We start from the raw sequence: 20,958 nt of genomic DNA, 5'->3' as shown, positions 1-20,958 counted from the left end.
GATTTGCAGAGTCGGGCCCTGGGGATTTGCAGAGTCGGGCCCTGGGGATTTGCAGAGTGGGGCCCTGGGGATTTGCAGAGTGGGGCCCTGGGGATTTGCAGAGTCGGGCCCTGGGGATTTGCAGAGTGGGGCCCTGGGGACTTGCAGGCCGAAGGTCAAGGAACATAAAGATAAATTTGTAGTTAGGTGAATGTGAACTCACAGGTTTCTCCATCACCCTTATCTCAACAGGAAGTCTCCTGGAAGCTGACGTTTGCAGACACATTGACCAGGATTGTGAGGGAAGGACTGACAGGGAACAGGAAACCCTCAGTGGAGTCATGCCCACCTGCTTCACCATCTCCTGTAACCCCTCATGTTGCATTGCTGGAGCTAGATTGTCCTTTTCTCAGATGGGGTAATTGCCTGAACTGAAGTTGTGTCATGCCTTCTGTTAAATGCTGCCTTCTCCTGCAGGCACATACAAGACGTTGATGAATTACTGCAGCCTCATGGTCCCCTGCGGCGTGAGCAGTGAACTTTGCCATTTCTAGTCAGAAAGAGTTGCAGGTTGCAGTCACTGTGCTGCTGGTTTATTTTCATGTGTTAGACCCTTGCAGGTGGCTTGTGTGGAGTGAGTGTGACTAGTGACTCAATCCTTACTGTGCAGAATACTGCCAATCCTTTCATGATGCTATTTTAACTGGCTGAGTGAGGGGAAGCACACGGCAGTTCCACATGGGCACAAACAGTTTTAAATCTGTGCAAACGGTCACGCTTACTTTCTCCTCCTGATAAGGTCATTAAAATTCTTACGCCTCGCTCCCATGTCTTTGGCATGGTGCTGCTGCTATTGGTGACCTCTGGCATCCTTTGCCACAGCCCTTCATGAGCTTCCTGCCATGGTGGGAAAACAGAATATCCCTCCTCTACTCCCTGCAACAACTGCTCAGTAGCCTCCTCACACAGCAGGGTGTCCTTATGGAACCTGCCCTCCTTACCAACATACTGATGGATTGCATCGTGGGTCTTTTCTCCTTTGCCCTGTCACTCTTACAATGATTTCTGGTAACAATTACTCCTCACAAGCACAGCAGAGTGCCTGTCTGCAAGGTTTTGGCTTCCACACTCTTCACCACTGCTCAGGGTTTCTGTCTCCCTCTGCAGGATCTCTCAAGGCCCCGTGATGCTCCAGCCCCTTTAAGCTCAGGTACAGGAAGGGGAGAGCGTGACTGTTAGGGGCTGTCCAAAGGGGGAGGAGCAGAATAGAAGTGTAATAGTTATCGGGGATTCAATAATTAGGGGGATTGAGAGCATCCTCTGCAGCCACGATCAAGAGTCCCGAAGGGTGTGTTGCCCACCTGGTTGCAGGGTAAGGGATATCTCGATGCGGCTGAAAAGGAATTTGGAAAGGGAGGGGGAGGATCCAGGGTTATTCCTAATTTCTAACCATAGAGTCTCCACTGATTGCTTTCCCTTACCTATATCCTCTCTTACTACTGTTGTAATAGTATCTTTAACCACTAAGGCTACCCCTACTCCTTTCCCAATTTCCCTATCCTTTCTAAAGACATTATTAACTGGAATATTTAACTCCCAATCATGATCAGCTTGCAGCCATCTCTCAGTAATGGCCACCATGTTATGCCCTCTAAGCTGTATTTGAGCCTCTAGTTCACTCAATTTATTTCTTATACCTCGTGCGTTAGCATTTAAACTCTTATCGGGCAAGTAATCAGAATATTTTTAAATTCAATGTTAGGTTTGAAAAAGAGAAACTTAACACAGTTACTAAGATTCTAGATTTTGGTAAGGCTAACTTTTTAACAGGATGAGACAGAGACTAACAACAGCAAACTGGTCAAAACTGTTATCAAGTAAAACTACAGATGAACAATGGGAGGTGTTCAAAAAATAAATTAGCTTAATATAGGACCAATATATACCCCTAAAGGGCAAATTCCAAAAGAAACCTGCGAGGGCTATCAAGATGAACACAAAAAGTTTTTACAGTAACATTAGAAGAAAAAAGGGTAGTCAAGGGTAATGTGAGCCCTTTAAAAACAGATGTGGGTAATATTGCAAATGAAAATAAGGAAATGGCAGACTTGATAAATAATTACTTTTTGTCAGTCTTCACAGTAGAGGAAGAGGATAATATACCCAACATTCCAGGGAAACTAATAATGAATCAAGGACTGGAACTCACTAAAGCTAATGTAAGCAAGAAAACAATATTAGAAAAAATAATGGCACTAAAAATTGACAAATCTCGAGGACCTGATGGTTTCCACGCCAGGGTTTTAAAGGCAGTAGGTGAGGAAATTGCAGCTGCTTCAGCTATAATCTTCCAAAGCTCTCTCGATTCAAGAATTGTCCCTTTGATTGGAAAATTGCAAATGTAACTCCATTATTTAAGAAAGGTGAGAGAGAGAAACCAGGAAATTATAGACCTGTTAGTCTAACATCTGTTGTGGGGAAGTTATTGGAATCTATAATTAAGGACAGCATGACTGAGCACTTTGAGAAATTTGAACTGATTAGAGAGAGCCAACATGGATTTGTAAAGGGTAGGTCATGTCTAACGAACCGAATTGAATTTTTTGAGGCGGTAACTAAGGTAGTGGACAGAGGAATGTCTATGGATGTAGTTTATATGGACTTCCAGAAGGCATTCAATAAGGTTCCACACATGAGACAGTTAGCTAAAATTAAAGCTCATGGAATTGGAGGCTAATTATTGACCTGCTTAGGAGATTGGTTAGGCAGTGGAAGACAGAGAGTAGGGATAATGGGTATGTACTTGAATTGGAAGAAAGAGGCTAGTGGTGTCCCACAAGGATTAAATGAGTGGGCAAACTGTGGCAGATGGATTTCAACGCAGGTAAGTGTGAGGTCATCCATTTTGGATCAAAAAAGGATCAATCTGAGTATTTTTAAATGGTGAAAAGTTAGGTACAGTGGGGGTTCAAAGTGTTTTAGGGATCCATGTCCACACATCACTAAAATGCAGTTGTCAGGTACAAAAAATAATCAAAAAGGCTAATGGAATATTAGCCTTTATAACTGGAGGGCTAGAATATAAAGGGGAGAAAGTTTTATTACAGCTATCCAAAGCCCTGGTTAGACCACATCTGCAATACTTTGTACAGTTCTGGGCACTGCATTGTAGAAAAGATATAGTGGCCCTGGAAGGAGTGCAGCACAGATTCACCAGAATGTTACCAGGGCTCCAAGGGTTAGATTATGAGGAGAGATTACATAAACTAGTATTGTATTCCCTGGAATATAGAAAGTTAACGGGTGATTTGATTGAGGTTTTTAGGATTTTGAAAGGAATTGATAGGGTAGATAGAGAGGAACTTTTTCTGCTGGTGGGGGAATCTAGGACAAGGGGACAGAACCTTAAAATCAGAGCCAGGCCATTCAGGAGAGAAGTTAGGAAACACTTCTTCACACAAAGGGCGATAGAAGTGTGGAACTCTCTCCCACAAAAAGTAGTCGATGCTCAATTAATAATTTTAAATCTGAGATCGATAGATTTTTGCTAGCCAAGGGTATTAAGGGATATGGAGCCGAGGCAGGTGGATGGAGTTAAGAGACAGGTCAGCCATGATCTCCTTGATTGGCAGAACTGGTTCGAGGGGCTGAATGGCCTCCTCCTGTTCCAATGTTCCTATGAAAGTGTTATAAAGGAAAGCTGACTTGCAGATCAGTCACGTACAGGCGGGTGAGGAGATGGAGAAATGCTTGGGAGCCTTTGTGGTTGGCACATAATTCAATTCTCTATGGGAGCTGAAGAAGAGGAAATGCCTTTTTCAGCTCCATTACCTTCAGGTGACAGAGATTTTGAATTGCAGACAATTTATGAGCTCACATCACTGATGTTTATCCTTCCCCTTTTATCCCTGGGTTAATAACAGTCCTGCAGTGTGGAGGTCCAACCATTTCACTACACAGCTCTTCACTGGACCTTCCCCAATTGCTCAGTGAATTTATCCAGCCAATCAGAGCAGGAGGGTCCTGGATTCCATCCTCTGTCCTTTCTCAGTTAGCTGATCTCACCTGGGCCAGAGGTATAGGGAGGGGTTGAGGCAGCGGTAGGGGGTGACAGAGGGGGTGAGGCAGAGGGGAGGGAGGGGGAGGGGCAGAGATAGAGATAGAGGGAGGAGTGAGGGGCAGAGACAGAGGCAAAGGGAGCGAGAGAGGGAGGGATGAGGCAGGGGGAGGGGATGAGGCAGAGGAAGGGGCAGAGGGAGGGGGAGAGGCAGGGGGAGAGGCAGAAGGAGGGGGAGAGGGAGGAGGAGGGGCAGAGCGTGGGGGAGGAGCCGAGGGAGGGGAGAGACAGAGGGAGGAGAGAGGGAGGGGAAAGGGAGGGGAGAGGGAGGGGGAGGGGGCAAGGAAGGGGGAGAGGCAGAAGGAGCGGGAGAGGGAGGGGGTGAGGTTGAGGGAGGGGGAGAGGGAGGAGGAGGGGCAGAGGGTGGGGGAGGGGCAGAGGGAGGGGTGAGGCAGAGGGAAGGGGAGAGGCAGAGGGAGGGGAAAAGGAGGGAAGAGGGAGGGGAGGGGAGGGGGCAAGGGAGGGGGAGAGGCAGAAGGAGCGGGAGAGGGAGGGGGTGAGGTAGAGGGAGGGGAGAGGCAGAGAGAGGGGGTGAGAGAGGGGATGAGACAGAGGCAGAAGGAGGAGCAGGGAGAGATGGAGGTGGTGAGGCAGAGGGAGGGGAGAGGGAGGGGGTGTGGCAGAGGGAGGGGAGAGGGAGGGTGTACAGCAGAGGGAGGGGCAGAGACAGAGGCAGGGGGAGGGGCAGAGGGGGGAGAAGGAGGGGTTGAGGCAGAGGGAGGGGGAGAGGGAGGGGGTGAGACAGAGGGAGGGGAGAGGGAGGGGGTGTGGCAGAGGGAGGGGCAGAGACAGAGGCAGCGGGAGGGGAGAGGGAGGGGGTGAGGCAGAGGGAGGCGGTGAGGAGGGGGGTGAGGCAGAGGGAGGGGAGAGGGAGGGGGTGAGGCAGAGGGAGGTGGTGAGGCGGGGGGGTGAGGCAGAGGGAGGGGAGAGGGAGGGCTTGAGGCAGAGGGAGGAGAGAGGGAGGGGGTCCAGCAGAGGGAGGGGCAGACAGAGCCAGAGGGAGGGGGTGAGGCAGAGGGAGGGGGAGAGGGAGGGCTTGAGGCAGAGGGAGGGGAGAGGGAGGGGGTGAGGCAGAGGGAGGGGGTGAGGCAGAGGGAGGCAGAAGGAGAGGGAGAGGGAGCAGGTGAGGCAGAGTGAGGGGGAAAGGGAGGGGTGAGGCAGAGGGAGTGGGAGAGGGGAGGGAGGCAGAGGAAGAGGGTGAGGGGGAAGGGAGGGAGGTAGAGGGAGACGGAGAGGCAGAAGTAGAGGGGGAGGGAGAGGGTGGGCCAGAGACAGAGGGAGGGGCAGGGGCAGAAGTGCTACAATTGGCCACAGCACTCTTGATTTGAGAAGGAGAGACGAGCCAGGATTCCCACTCGTGAATCTCTACCCAGTGACCCCTATTGGAAGTGCAGGTGTGTAGATGTTGAGTGAGCACAGTGTGGGATTTGTCTCACTGCACAGGTTCACCTGACCGAGGTACTAGAGGGAAACTAGTGCTCCAACAGAACTGGGAGAGGGAGAAAAACCATAAGACCATAAGAGATAGGAACAGGAGTAGGCCATTCGGCCCCTCGAGCCTGCTCCGCCATTTAATGAGATCATGGCTGATCTGATTTTTACCTCAACTCCACTTTCCCGCCTTTTCCCCATATCCTTTGACTCCCTTGCTGATCAAAAAATTGTCTAACTCAGCCTTGAATGTATTCAATGACTCAGCCTCCACAGCTTTTTGGGGTAAAGAATTCCAAAGATTCATGACCCTCTGGGAGAAATTCCTCCTCATTTCCATCTTAAACGGGCGATCCCTTATTCTGAGACTATGCCCCCTAGTTTTAGATTCCCCCAAGAGGGGTAACATCCTCTCAGCATCTACCCTATCGAGGCCCCTCAGAATCTTGTATGTTTCAATAAGATCTCCTCTCATTCTTCTGAACTCCAATGAGTATAGACCCAACCTGTTCAATCTTTCCTCATAAGACAACCCTTCCATACCCGGAATCAACCTAGTGAACCTTCTCTGAACTGCCTCCAATGCAAGTATGTCCTTCCTTAAATAAGGGCACCAGAACTGTACGCAGTACTCCAGGTCTGGTCTCACCAGCATCCTGTACAGTTGTAGCATGACTTCCCTGCTTTTATACTCCATCCCCCTAGAAATAAAGGCCAATATTCCGTTTGCCTTACGGATTACCTGCTGCACCTGTATGTTGACTTTTTGTGTTTCATGTACAAGGACACCCAGATCCCTCTGTACTGCAGCATTTTGTAGTATTTCTCCATTCAAATAATATTTTGCTTTTTATTTTTCCTCCCAAAGTGGATGACTTCACATTTTCCCACATTATATTCCATCTGCCAAATTTTTGCCCATTCACTTAACCTGTCAGTATCCCTTTGCAGACACTTTGTGTCCTCAACGCAACTTGCTTTTCCACCTATCTTTGTATCATCAGCAAAATTGGCCACAAGACACTCTGTTCCTTCATCCAAGTCATTGATATATAATGTAAATAGTTGAGGCCCCAGCACTGAGCCCTGTGGCACCCCACTAGTTACAGATTGCTATTTTGAAAATGACCCTTTTATCCCGACTCTTTGTATTCTGTTAGTTAGCCAATCCTCTATCCATGCCAGTATATTACCCCCAACACCATGAGCTCTTATCTTGTGCAGTCTCCAAGTGTCCTGCTACTACTTCCTTAATAATGGATTCTAGCATTTTCCCAATGACAGATGTTAGGCTAACTGGTCTATAGTTACCTGCTTTCTATCTCACTCCCTTCTTGAATAGGGGTGTTACGTTTGCGGTTTTCCAATCCGCTGGGACTTTTCCAGAATCTAGTGAATTCTGGAAGATGACAATCAATGCATCCACTATCTCTGTAGCCACTTCCTTTAAGACCCTCGGATGCAAGCCATCAGGTCCAGGGGACTTGTCAGCCTTTAGACCCATTAGTTTACCGAGTACTTTTTCTCTGGTGATAGTGATTGTTTTTAGTTCCTCCCTTCCCTTCGCCCCTTGATTATCTACAATTATAGGTATTTTATTAGTGTCTTCTACTGTGAAGACAGATACAAAATATCTGTTCAGTTCCTCTGCCATTTCCTTGTTTTCCATTATTATTTCCCTAGTCTCATCCTCCAAGGGACCAATGTTTACTTTAGCTACCCTCTTCCTTTTTATATACTTGTAGAAGCTTTTACTGTCAGTTTTTATATTTCTTGCTAGTTTACTCTCATAAAACAGAATGGCCTCAGGTGACTGACTGGCATTGCACTCCAGTGAAAAGATAATTGATAAACTAATCAAACTTAGTGAGGATAAAACTCCTGGTCTGGTTGATTGCGTCCATGCATATTAAAAGAAGTTAGGGAAGAGATAGCAGAGGCACTATTACATATATATAAAAATTCATTAGAAAAGGGAATAGTGCCAGAGGATTGGTGGACAGCTAATGTGATTCCTATATTTAAAAAGGGAGATAGAACAAGTCCAGGAAACTATCAACCAGTTTGTTTAACATCGGGGATAGGAAAGATAATGGAATCCTTACTCAAAGATGTAACAGAAAAACATCTAGAAACCGAAAATATAATAAAGAATAGTCAGCACGGATTTCAGAAGGGAAAGTCATACTTGACTAATCTTATTGAATTCTTTGAAGAAGTAACAAAAAGAGTAGATGAGGGTGATATAGTAGATGTAATATACTTGGATTTTCAAAAGGCCTTCGATAAAGTACCGCATTGTAGACTCATGATTAAGGTCAGAGCTTGTGGAGTCAGGGGACAAGTAGCAGAATGGAGAGCAAGCTGACTACAAAACAGAATAGTTTGTAAGTGTGAGGTGGTGCATTTTGGTCGGAGAAATAAGGAGGCCAGAATAAGGAGGCCACATACTGCTTGGAAAATAAGAGTCTAAATGGGGTAGAGGAGCAGAGGGATCTGGGGTATAGATTCACAAATCACTAAAAGTAGCAACGAGGTTAACAAGGCCACAAAAATGCAAACAAAGCTCTGGGGTTTGTTTCTAGAGGAATAGAATTGTGATCATGTTAAACTTATATAGATGTACGGAGTCGTACAACACCAGGTTATAGTCCAACAGCTTTATTTGAAATCATAAGCTTTCGGAGCTTTGCTCCTTCGTCAGGTGAAGTGAGGAGGAGTTGCATAAAGGCACAGTCCTGTGACTCGGTCAACATTGTCTACCTCATACGTTGCAGGAAAGGATGCCTCGGAGCATGGTACATTGGCGAGACCATGCAGACACTGCGACAACGGATGAACGGACACCGCACAACAATCGCCAGACAGGAGGGTTCCCTCCCAGTCGGGGAACACTTCAGCAGTCAAGGATATTCAGCCTCCAATCTTCAGGTAAGCGTTCTCCAAGGCGGCCTTCGAGACACACAACAACGCAAAATTGTCGAGCAGAAATTGATAGCCAAGTTCCGCACCCATGAGGACGGCCTCAACCGGGATCTTGGGTTCATGTCACGCTACATGTAACCCCACCTGACGTAGAGTCATCCAGACTCAAGTCGTAGTTGGCTTGTTCTCCATACACAGATGCGGCCGGACCTGCTGCGATTTCCAGCAAAAAAAAAGTTATCTGTTTTTAATACAAACCCCAGCATCTGCTACATTTGACCCCTGGTGACACCACCTCAGTTTTCTTGGATGTAATGTTTCCCTGACTAACCTGTTTGAACACCATTCACTCCTTTGATTGCTGTGATTATCTGTCTGCCGAGGTGTGATAAAGGGCAGTTAGAAAGATTATCTGTAATCACCAGGCACTGTTCTCTGACTATATATGCTGTGCCTATATGCAACTCCTCCTCACTTCACCTGACGAAGGAGCAAAGCTCCGAAAGCTTGTGATTTCAAATAAAGCTGTTGGACTATAACCTGGTGTTGTGCAACTCCTTACATTTGTCCACCCCAGTCCATCACCGGCATCTGCACATCAAACTTATATAGAACCTTGGTTAGACCATACTTGTACAGTTCTGGTCTCCATATTACAAAAATGATATAGAGGCACTGGAGAAGGTGCAAAATAGATTTACAAAGATGATACCAGAACTGAGAGGTTATAACTATCAGGAAAGACTGAGCAAGCTAGAAAAGAGAAGGCTGAGGGGTGACCTGATAGAAGTCTTTAAGATAATGATAGGGTTTGATAGGGCAGATGTAGACAAGATGTTTCCACTTGTGGGGATGTCCAAAACTAGGGATCATAAATATAAGATAGTCACTAATAAATCCAATAGGGAATTCAGGAGAAACTTCTTTACCCGGAGAGTGGTTAGAACGTGGAACTCGCTACCACAAGGAGTAGTTGAGGCGAATAGTATTGATGCATTGAAGGGGAAGCTAGATAAACACAAGGGAGAAAGGAATAGAAGGATATGCTGATAAAGTGAGATGAAATAGGGAGGGAGGAGACTTGTGTGGAGCATAAATACTGGCATAGACCGGCTGGGCCGCATGGCCTGTTTCTGTGCTGTACATTCTATGTAACGTAATAAAATGAAAAAAACACAAACTGCTTCAAGACTGGCTGAGCTGGGGATAGGCGGCGCTTTGAAGCAAGGCCCCGGCAGAAACCTTAGCCACACTTCCTCTTTCAGAGGCTGACTGAGCTGCTGAGCTGTGTGTGCAGCATTTTCTGTTTTTAATTCAGTAGGAACAATGCTGACTCCCAGGCACCTTTCAGCTGCGCAGAGGGAGAGAACAGTGACAAATAACCAGCCGTAAATATTACTGTGTGAACTTACAGTTAGTGGACAAGAACGACAAAGACTGTTCAGCTGGACGTTGCAGGAAAAGGGTGACAACATAGACCAATACTGCTAAACCGTGGAGACACCCGATCCCTAAGCCAATTCTATATCCGATGGGAAATCCTGGCAAAGAAACCAAACAAACAGCATGGTGACATAGCTAGTGCCAAACGGTCACAATCAGATTCTATAATATATCACTTCCAGTTGTTACAGGAAAACTTTAGCTTAAAGATTAGAACAATGCAATTGGACACATTGTATAATGGAATAAAGAAACATATAGAATCATATAATTATAGAATGATACAGCACAGAAAGAGGCCATTCGGCCCATCCTGCCTGTGCCGGCTCTTTGAAAGAGCTATGCAATAGTTCCATGCCCCTAACCTTTCCCCATAGCCCTGTAAATGTTTCCTCTTCAAGTGTCCCAATAAAGGTGCTCCTACCTTCTATCTGTATTATCACAGGCAGTAACTGTCATATACATTTCTCATAAAAACGTTACAGCCAGTGACTGCTACAGGCCGTGACTGTTACAGGCCGTGAATGGCAAGAATGATTACAACAAAGTGAATACAATTCCTGCCGGTTTAGGCTGGGGTTCTGATCAGCACAATCAAGGTCCGGAAAAAGATGTGGACAAATATCGAACTCCAGTTTTAAAAGAAAACTGAAAGACGTGGCGAAAATGGAGTGACTGTTGCCTGGTTTTTACAGATCATAACAACACTGGGTGAAGTATGGAATCAGTAAGGCACTTGAATTAACTATGCTTCGACAGGTCATATACAATTTCCCTTTTTATGGATATTACCCAACCCACTCAGTGACTGAAGGAAACAACACACCCACAGATAAATTCCAGGAGGATCACAGAAACCCTGTAGTCTGTACAGGATATAACAGACGGTGACAGTTTTCCAGTCTATACTGGTGACATGCTCATCCTAATGGATCTGCATGCAAGCTGTCAGCACACAGCTCGCTGCACTCCACCCATTTCATTTTTCAAACCCTGAGCTCAGCATATCTTGTCCTAAGGACGTATGAATTGGGATTCGTCCAGGGGGCCTTATCAAACACGTTCCTTCATCACAACCAATGTGCAATCTATCCACAGACTCTACCCCCCCCCTCTCTAATCTCCATCCCCACCCCACGTTCAATCTATCCACAGACTCTACCCCCCCCCCTCAAATCTCCATCCCCACCCCACGTTCAATCTATCCATAGACTCTACCCCCCCTCTCTAATCTCCATCCCCACCCCACGTTCAATCTATCCACAGACTCTACCCCCCCCTCTCAAATCTCCATCCCCACCCCACGTTCAATCTATCCATAGACTCTACCCACCCCCCTCAAATCTCCATCCCCACCCCACGTTCAATCTATCCATAGACTCTACCCCCCCCCTCAAATCTCCATCCCCACCCCACGTTCAATCTATCCATAGACTCTACCCCCCCCCTCAAATCTCCATCCCCACCCCACGTTCAATCTATCCATAGACTCTACCCCCCAATCTCCATCCCCACCCCACGTTCAATCTATCCACAGACTCTACCCCCCCCCTCTCTAATCTCCATCCCCACCCCACGTTCAATCTATCCACAGACTCTACCCCCCCTCTCTAATCTCCATCCCCACCCCACGTTCAATCTATCCACAGACTCTACCCCCCCCCTCTCAAATCTCCATCCCCACCCCATGTTCAATCTATCCACAGACTCTACCCCCCCTCTCTAATCTCCATCCCCACCCCACGTTCAATCCCATCTCCAACCTGTGCTCCCTGTGAGTGTCGATTTCCCATATGGAGTGTGGGTCACTGATTCCGGCCTTGAATACTGTAATCCCATCTCCATCCTGTGCTTCCTGAGAGTGTAGGTCATTGAATCTGTTTTGTTAATTTATACATTTTATGATTAGATAGAACATGAACTGTTACTCAGAAATGTGGATGTTGTGTGAATTTAATCACAAACCAAACAGGATATCTACCTTCATGTATTTGGATGATTACAAATGCAACTAGCTGGCAGATAAAGGACAATACATGAAAGATCATAACCACAGCAGTCACCTGACGCCAATATTTTTCGACTGTAATGCAAGAAGATGAAAGCAGAAATATTTGCAGTGAATATCAACAAATTACAGGATTCAAATTTCACAGTGTAGATTTGGAATAGTCGATAAAGCAGTAACATAATAGTTTACACAAAGTGCCATTCATTACCTTGGTTCTTGTCAAGGGCTAAGATGATGAAGGTTGTTGCAGCAAAGGATGTTACGGTACTAACCAAAGCAATGACAGAGCCCACAAGAGCGTATTCATGAATAAACAGAATCCCTAAAACTCAAAAATACTCTTAAGTTATATTTTATAACATATTTTGAATGTATACATTTGATAAGAGACATTGTAACCATACACTGTGCATCAGAAAAAGGCCCAGCATCGAATCAACACACGGTTCCAAGAAGAAAATAGTGACATTCAGTTGAACATTACCCGATACAATGGGGCAGATTTTCAACTTGCCGTCCAGGCCTAAGCCTGGAATAAAACTGGGGCAGTGTCCCTAACAGGTGGTTAATCCACAACACCTGGGGGGGCAAGCTAAAAATCGACCTTAATCACTTTATTCTCTTTACTTATGAAACAATCTCACAAAGTACATGATAGAGACAGAGAGAGAAGGTCATTGAACCTGTCTTAGTTGATCCATCCAAAGGCCCTGCTGGCACCTCATCACAGCATTCAAGGCTTTCTTAAATGCTTCTAAGGTTTTCATCTCCACTGCCCTACCCATTCCAAGTAATTGCTTTTGATGTGAACTGACCATCATCAGTGCTAAATTTGCCTTTTGCCACTCCAAACCCGTGCTCCCTACTCCAACTGTCCTGGATTACTTTCAAGAAATGTTCAGATCTACCTTTTCTGTAACATTCAATAATTTTTACCCCTCTATAAGATCACCTCTTAGACCCCTCATTCCAAAGCTGAAGAGTAAAAGTGTCTCGAGTCGGTCCTCAGAACTCAGACCCCCAACACATGGGATTTGCCCCGTGACTCTTCTCTGCACTGCCTCCAACATTTGTGTATCTCCCTTGATACGGACCAGAACTGGACGCAGTGCTCAAGGTGGGTCTGACCAGAATCTGACCGGCATTACCATCGCCGAGTCCCCCACAATCAACATAATGGTGGTCACCATTGACAGGAAACTTAACTGGACAAGTCACATAAATACTATGGCTACAAGAGCAGGTCAGAGGCTGGGTATTCTGCGGCGAGTGACTCACCTCCTGACTCCCCAAAGCCTTTCCACCAGCTACAAGGCACAAGTCAGGAGTGTGATGGAATACTCTCCACTTGCCTGGATGAGTGCAGCTCCAACAACACTCAAGAAGCTCAACACCATCCAAGATAAAGCAGCCCGCTTGATTGGCACCCCATCCACCACCCTAAACATTCACTCCCATCACCACCGGCGCACAGTGGCTGCAGTATGTACCATCCACAGGATGCACCGCAGCAACTCGCCAAGGCTTCTTCAACAGCACCTCCAAAACCCGCGACCTCTACCACCTAGAAGGACAAGAGCAGCAGGTACATGGGAACAACACCACCTGCACGTTCCCCTCCAAGACACACCATCCCGACTTGGAAATATATCGCTGTTCCTTCATCGTCGCTGGGTCAAAATCCTGGAACTCCCTTCCCAACAGCAGTATGGGAGAACCTTCACCACACGGACTGCAGCGGTTCAAGAAGGCGGCTCACCACCACCTTCTCAAGGGCAATTAGGGATGGGCAATAAATGCCGGCCTCGCCAGCGACACCCACATCCCATGAACGAATAAAAAAAAGAATATAATCCCATATACCTCACACTGTATCAGACTGTGAAACATTACCCAGTACAATCAGAATATAATCCCATATATCTCATACTGTCTCAGACTGTGAAATCCTACCATTGACGGTGAGGAAATGTGAGTTGCTGCTTGTGCTGACCCCGTTTTTCACTGTGCAGGTATACAAGCCGCAATCTGAGACTTTCATGTCTTTAATAAACAGCGTGGTGTTATCAAATGCCAGCCTGTAATATGAACTCTTCAAAATTGGCTTGTTGTCTTTTTGCCACAAGATTCCACTTGCTTTTCCATTGTTCACAAAGCAGTTCAGCTCAACACGATCCACTACATAGGCGGGGTCCTGAACTATCATTGGTGCCAGTAGCTGTTCTGTCAAAAAATAAAGTCACATGGGTTGTGAAATCCAACTTGCAGATATCAACAAGTAGGAATGCTGCAATTACAAAAAAATTCCAATTTGAGGTGCAGAGAGGAATAAAGGAAAACATTCTAACAAAGGACGAAATGAACAGCAGGGAATTTAAGAGAGGAGGGGGCCATTCAGCCCACGAAGCTTACGCCAGGGCGAACACTTAAACGGGACCTTTTCAGCCTAATCCCAAGACCCACATCGTTTCTTTTCTTCCTTTTCTAATATTTATCCCACTGGCCTTTAAATGACATGAGCTCATGGCCATGTTCCAACAGCCGTCTGTTCAAATACATCGATAACATCCGCGTCAATCTTCCAATCATCACTCTCAGTCTGTTTCACTGTTACTGACCCTCAGTCTCTGTCCCCCTGTTACTGACCCTCAGTCTCTGTCCCCCTGTTACTGACCCTCAGTCTGTGTCCCTGTTACTGATCCTCAGTCTCTGTCCCTGTTACTGATCCTCAGTCTGTGTCCCTGTTACTGACCCTCAGTCTCTGTCCCCCTGTTACTGATCCTCAGTCTGTGTCCCTGTTACTGATCCTCAGCCTGTGTCCCTGTTACTGATCCTCAGCCTGTGTCCCTGTTACTGATCCTCAGTCTGTGTCCCTGTTACTGATCCTCAGTCTCTGTCCCTGTTACTGATCCTCAGTCTGTTTCACTGTTACTGATCCTCAGTCTCTGTCCCTGTTACTGACCCTCAGTCTCTGTCCCTGTTACTGATCCTCAGTCTGTGTCCCTGTTACTGATCCTCAGCCTGTGTCCCTGTTACTGATCCTCAGTCTGTGTCCCTGTTACTGACCCTCAGTCTCTGTCCCCCTGTTACTGATCCTCAGTCTGTGTCCCTGTTACTGATCCTCAGTCTGTGTCGCTGTTACTGATCCTCAGTCTCTGTCCCAGTTACTGATCCTCAGTCTGTGTCCCTGTTACTGATCCTCAGTCTGTTTCACTGTTACTGATCCTCAGTCTGTGTCCCAGTTACTGATCCTCAGTCTGTGTCCCTGTTACTGATCCTCAGTCTGTGTCCCAGTTACTGATCCTCAGTCTGTGTCCCTGTTACTGATCCTCAGTCTCTGTCCCTGTTACTGATCCTCAGTCTGTGTCCCTGTTACTGATCCTCAGTCTGTGTCCCTGTTACTGATCCTCAGTCTGTGTCCCTGTTACTGATCCTCAGTCTCTGTCCCTGTTACTGATCCTCAGTCTGTGTCCCTGTTACTGATCCTCAGTCTCTGTCCCTGTTACTGATCCTCAGTCTGTGTCCCTGTTACTGATCCTCAGTCTGTGTCCCTGTTACTGATCCTCAGTCTCTGTCCCAGTTACTGATCCTCAGTCTGTGTCCCTGTTACTGATCCTCAGTCTGTCCCCCTGTTACTGATCCTCAGTCTGTGTCCCTTTTACTGATCCTCAGTCTCTGTCCCTGTTACTGATCCTCAGTCTGTGTCCCTGTTACTGATCCTCAGTCTGTGTCCCTGTTACTGCTCCTCAGTCCGTGTCCCTGTTACTGCTCCTCAGTCTGTCCCCGTTACTGATCCTCAGTCTGTGTCCCTGTTACCGACCCTCAGTCTCTGTCCCTGTTACTGACCCACAGTCTCTGTCCCTGTTACTGATCCTCAGTCTCTGTCCCTGTTACTGGCCCTCAGTCTCTGTCACTGTTACTGACCCTCCGTCTGTGTCCCTGTTACTGATCCTCAGTCTCTGTCCCTGTTACTGATCCTCAGTCTGTGTCCCTGTTACTGACCCTCAGTCTGTCCCTGTTACTGATCCTCAGTCTGTGTCCCTGTTACTGACCCTCAGTCCGTGTCCCTGTTACTGACCCTCAGTCTGTCCCCCTGTCACTGATCCTCAGTCTCTGTCCGTGTTACTGATCCTCAGTCTGTGTCCCTGTTACTGATCCTCAGTCTCTGTCCCTGTTACTGACCCTCAGTCTCTGTCCCCCTGTTACTGACCCTCAGTCTGTGTCCCTGTTACTGATCCTCAGTCTCTGTCCCTGTTACTGACACTCAGTCTGTCCCCCTGTTACTGACCCTCAGTCTGTCCCCCTGTTACTGATCCTCAGTCTCTGTCCCTGTTACTGACCCTCCGTCGGTGTCCCTGTTACTGATCCTCATTCTCTGTCCCTGTTACTGACCCTCAGTCTCTGTCCCTGTTACTGACCCTCAGTCTGTGTCCCTGTTACTGATCCTCAGTCTCTGTCCCTGTCACTGACCCTCAGTCTCTGTCCCTGTTACTGATCCTCAGTCTCTGTCCCCCTGTTACTGACCCTCAGTCTCTGTCCCTGTTACTGACCCTCAGTCTGTGTCCCTGTTACTGACCCTCAGTCTGTGTCCCTGTCACTGATCCTCAGTCTCTGTCCCTGTTACTGACCCTCAGTCTCTGTCCCTGTTACTGACACTCAATCTCTGTCCCTGTTACTGACCCTCAGTCTCTGTCCCTGTTACTGATCCTCAGTCTCTGTCCCTGTTACTGACCCTCAGTCTCTGTCCCTGTTACTGATCCTCAGTCTGTGTCCCTGTTACTGATCCTCAGTCTCTGTCCCTCTGTTACTGATCCTCAGTCTGTGTCCCTGTTACTGATCCTCAGTCTCTGTCCCTGTTACTGACCCTCAGTCTGTGTCCCTGTTACTGATCCTCAGTCTCTGTCCCTGTTACTGACCCTCAGTCTCTGTCGCTGTTACTGACCTTCAGTCTGTGTCCCTGTCACTGACCCTCAGTCTCTGTCCCTGTCACTGACCCTCAGTCTGTGTCCCTGTTACTGACCCTCAGTCTCTGTCGCTGTTACTGACCTTCAGTCTGTGTCCCTGTCACTGACCCTCAGTCTCTGTCCCTGTTACTGACCCTCAGTCTGTCCCCCTGTTACTGATCCTCAGTCTGTGTCCCTGTTACTGATCCTCAGTCTGTGTCCCTGTTACTGACCCTCAGTCTGTGTCCCTGTTACTGACCCTCAGTCTCTGTCCCTGTTACTGACCCTCAGTCTCTGTCCCTGTTCCTGATCCTCAGTCTGTCCCCCTGTTACTGATCCTCAGTCTGTGTCCCTGTTACTGATCCTCAGTCTGTGTCCCTGTTACTGATCCTCAGTCTGTGTCCCTGTTACTGATCCTCAGTCTGTGTCCCTGTTACTGACCCTCAGTCTGTCCCCCTGTTACTGATCCTCAGTCTGTGTCCCTGTTACTGATCCTCAGTCTCTGTCCCTGTTCCTGATCCTCAGTCTGTCCCCCTGTTACTGATCCTCAGTCTGTGTCCCTGTTACTGACCCTCAGTCTCTGTCCCTGTTCCTGATCCTCAGTCTGTCCCCCTGTTACTGATCCTCAGTCTCTGTCCCTGTTACTGATCCTCAGTCTGTGTCCCTGTTACTGACCCTCAGTCTGTGTTTCTGTTACTGACCCTCAGTCTGTCCCCCTGTCACTGATCCTCAGTCTCTGTCCCTGTTACTGATCCTCAGTCTCTGTCCCTGTTACTGATCCTCAGTCTGTGTCCCTGTTACTGATCCTCAGTCTGTGTCCCTGTTACTGATCCTCAGTCTCTGTCCCTGTTACTGACCCTCAGTCGCTGTCCCTGTTACTGACACTCAGTCTGTCACCCTGTTACTGATCCTCAGTCTCTGTCCCTGTTACTGACCCTCACTCTGTGTCCCTGTTACTGATCCTCAGTCTCTGTCCCTGTTACTGATCCTCAGTCTCTGTCCCTGTTACTGACACTCAGTCTGTCCCCCTGTTACTGATCCTCAGTCTGTGTCCCTGTTACTGACCCTCAGTCTGTCCCCCTGTTACTGACCCTCAGTCTGTGTCCCTGTTACTGATCCTCAGTCTCTGTCCCTGTTACTGACCCTCAGTCTCTGTCCCTGTTACTGATCCTCAGTCTCTGTCCCCCTGTTACTGATCCTCAGTCTCTGTCCCTCTGTTACTCATCCTCAGTCTCTGTCCCTGTTAATGACCCTCAGTCTCTGTCCCTCTGTTACTGACCCTCAGTCTGTGTCCCTGTTACTGATCCTCAGTCTCTGTCCCTGTTACTGACCCTCAGTCTGTGTCCCTGTTACTGATCCTCAGTCTCTGTCCCTGTTACTGACCCTCAGTCTCTGTCCCTGTTACTGATCCTCAGTCTCTGTCCACCTGTTACTGATCCTCAGTCTCTGTCCGTCTGTTACTGATCCTCAGTCTCTGTCCCTGTTAATGACCCTCAGTCTCTGTCCCTCTGTTACTGACCCTCAGTCTGTGTCCCTGTTACTGATCCTCAGTCTCTGTCCCTGTTACTGATCCTCAGTCTCTGTCCCTGTTACTGACCCTCAGTCTCTGTCCCTGTTACTGACCCTCAGTCTCTGTCCCTGTTACTGATCCTCAGTCTCTGTCGCTGTTACTGACCTTCAGTCTGTGTCCCTGTCACTGACCCTCAGTCTCTGTCCCTGTCACTGACCCTCAGTCTGTGTCCCTGTTACTGACCCTCAGTCTCTGTCGCTGTTACTGACCTTCAGTCTGTGTCCCTGTCACTGACCCTCAGTCTCTGTCCCTGTTACTGACCCTCAGTCTGTCCCCCTGTTACTGATCCTCAGACTGTGTCCCTGTTACTGATCCTCAGTCTGTGTCCCTGTTACTGACCCTCAGTCTGTGTCCCTGTTACTGACCCTCAGTCTCCGTCCCTGTTACTGACGCTCAGTCTCTGTCCCTGTTCCTGATCCTCAGTCTGTCCCCCTGTTACTGATCCTCAGTCTGTGTCCCTGTTACTGATCCTCAGTCTCTGTCGCTGTTACTGACCTTCAGTCTGTGTCCCTGTCACTGACCCTCAGTCTCTGTCCCTGTTACTGACCCTCAGTCTGTGTCCCTGTTACTGACCCTCAGTCTCTGTCGCTGTTACTGACCTTCAGTCTGTGTCCCTGTCACTGACCCTCAGTCTGTCCCCCTGTTACTGATCCTCAGTCTGTGTCCCTGTCACTGACCCTCAGTCTGTCCCCCTGTTACTGATCCTCAGTCTGTGTCCCTGTTACTGATCCTCAGTCTCTGTCCCTGTTACTGACCCTCACTCTGTCCCCCTGTTACTGATCCTCAGTCTGTGTCCCTGTTACTGATCCTCAGTCTGTGTCCCTGTTACTGACCCTCAGTCTGTGTCCCTGTTACTGACCCTCAGTCTCTGTCCCTGTTACTGACCCTCAGTCTCTGTCCCTGTTCCTGATCCTCAGTCTGTCCCCCTGTTACTGATCCTCAGTCTGTGTCCCTGTTACTGATCCTCAGTCTGTGTCCCTGTTACTGATCCTCAGTATGTGTCCCTGTTACTGATCCTCAGTCTGTGTCCCTGTTACTGATCCTCAGTCTGTGTCCCTGTTACTGACCCTCAGTCTGTCCCCCTGTTACTGATCCTCAGTCTGTGTCCCTGTTACTGATCCTCAGTCTCTGTCCCTGTTACTGACCCTCAGTCTGTGTCCCTGTTACTGATCCTCAGTCTCTGTCCCTGTTACTGATCCTCAGTCTCTGTCCCTGTTACTGATCCTCAGTCTCTGTCCCTGTTACTGACACTCAGTCTGTCCCCCTGTTAATGATCCTCAGTCTGTGTCCCTGTTACTGACCGTCAGTCTGTCCCCCTGTTACTGACCCTCAGTCTGTGTCCCTGTTACTGATCCTCAGTCTCTGTCCCTGTTACTGACCCTCAGTCTCTGTCCCTGTTACTGATCATCAGTCTCTGTCCCCCTGTTACTGATCCTCAGTCTCTGTCCCTCTGTTACTGATCCTCAGTCTCTGTCCCTGTTAATGACCCTCAGTCTCTGTCCCTCTGTTACTGACCCTCAGTCTGTGTCCCTGTTACTGATCCTCAGTCTCTGTCCCTGTTACTGACCCTCAGTCTGTGTCCCTGTTACTGATCCTCAGTCTCTGTCCCTGTTACTGACCCTCAGTCTCTGTCCCTGTTACTGATCCTCAGTCTCTGTCCCTGTTACTGATCCTCAGTCTCTGTCCACCTGTTACTGATCCTCAGTCTCTGTCCCTCTGTTACTGATCCTCAGTCTCTGTTACTGACCCTCAGTCTGTGTCCCTGTTACTGATTCTCAGTCTCTGTCGCTGTTACTGACCTTCAGTCTGTGTCCCTGTTACTGACCCTCAGTCTCTGTCGCTGTTACTGACCTTCAGTCTGTGTCCCTGTCACTGACCCTCAGTCTCTGTCCCTGTTACTGACCCTCAGTCTGTCCCCCTGTTACTGATCCTCAGACTGTGTCCCTGTTACTGATCCTCAGTCTGTGTCCCTGTTACTGACCCTCAGTCTGTGTCCCTGTTACTGACCCTCAGTCTCTGTCCCTGTTACTGACCCTCAGTCTCTGTCCCTGTTACTGATCCTCAGTCTCTGTCCCTGTTACTGATCCTCAGTCTCTGTCCACCTGTTACTGATCCTCAGTCTCTGTCCCTCTGTTACTGATCCTCAGTCTCTGTCCCTCTGTTACTGATCCTCAGTCTCTGTCCCTGTTAATGACCCTCAGTCTCTGTCCCTCTGTTACTGACCCTCAGTCTGTGTCCCTGTTACTGATCCTCAGTCTCTGTCCCTGTTACTGATCCTCAGTCTCTGTCCCTGTTACTGACCCTCAGTCTGTGTCCCTGTCACTGACCCTCAGTCTCTGTCCCTGTTACTGACCCTCAGTCTGTGTCCCTGTTACTGACCCTCAGTCTCTGTCGCTGTTACTGACCTTCAGTCTGTGTCCCTGTCACTGACCCTCAGTCTCTGTCCCTGTTACTGACCCTCAGTCTGTCCCCCTGTTACTGATCCTCAGTCTGTGTCCCTGTTACTGATCCTCAGTCTGTGTCCCTGTTACTGACCCTC

The 20,958-nt window shown here is 48.1% G+C and overlaps 1 protein-coding gene across 3 annotated transcripts in view; it reads right to left on the bottom strand.

Annotated features, from left to right (window-relative positions):
• Positions 1 to 8,182: 8,182 nt before the first annotated feature.
• Positions 8,183 to 20,958, bottom strand: part of LOC137311333 (uncharacterized) — a 45,301-nt gene continuing 32,525 nt past the window's right edge. Inside the window, exons 4-8 of one of the 3 annotated variants that reach the window (XM_067978611.1) lie at positions 13,860 to 14,129; positions 12,115 to 12,228; positions 11,877 to 11,978; positions 9,865 to 9,993; positions 8,183 to 8,665 (exon numbers count right to left, since the gene is read on the bottom strand). In XM_067978611.1, the coding sequence (XP_067834712.1) occupies positions 8,571 to 8,665; positions 9,865 to 9,993; positions 11,877 to 11,978; positions 12,115 to 12,228; positions 13,860 to 14,129 (710 nt within the window). In that variant the 3' untranslated portion in view covers positions 8,183 to 8,570. The remainder of the gene's footprint in view (positions 8,666 to 9,864; positions 9,994 to 11,876; positions 11,979 to 12,114; positions 12,229 to 13,859; positions 14,130 to 20,958) is intronic. The other 2 variants (XM_067978612.1, XM_067978613.1) reach the window with 2 other exon arrangements.

The sequence above is a fragment of the Heptranchias perlo genome, unplaced genomic scaffold (genome assembly GCF_035084215.1).
Source record: "Heptranchias perlo isolate sHepPer1 unplaced genomic scaffold, sHepPer1.hap1 HAP1_SCAFFOLD_328, whole genome shotgun sequence".
NCBI classification, from domain to species: Eukaryota; Metazoa; Chordata; class Chondrichthyes; order Hexanchiformes; family Hexanchidae; genus Heptranchias; species Heptranchias perlo.
Note: the sequence above shows the minus strand (reverse complement) of the source record. Positions and strands in the feature narration are given on the sequence as shown.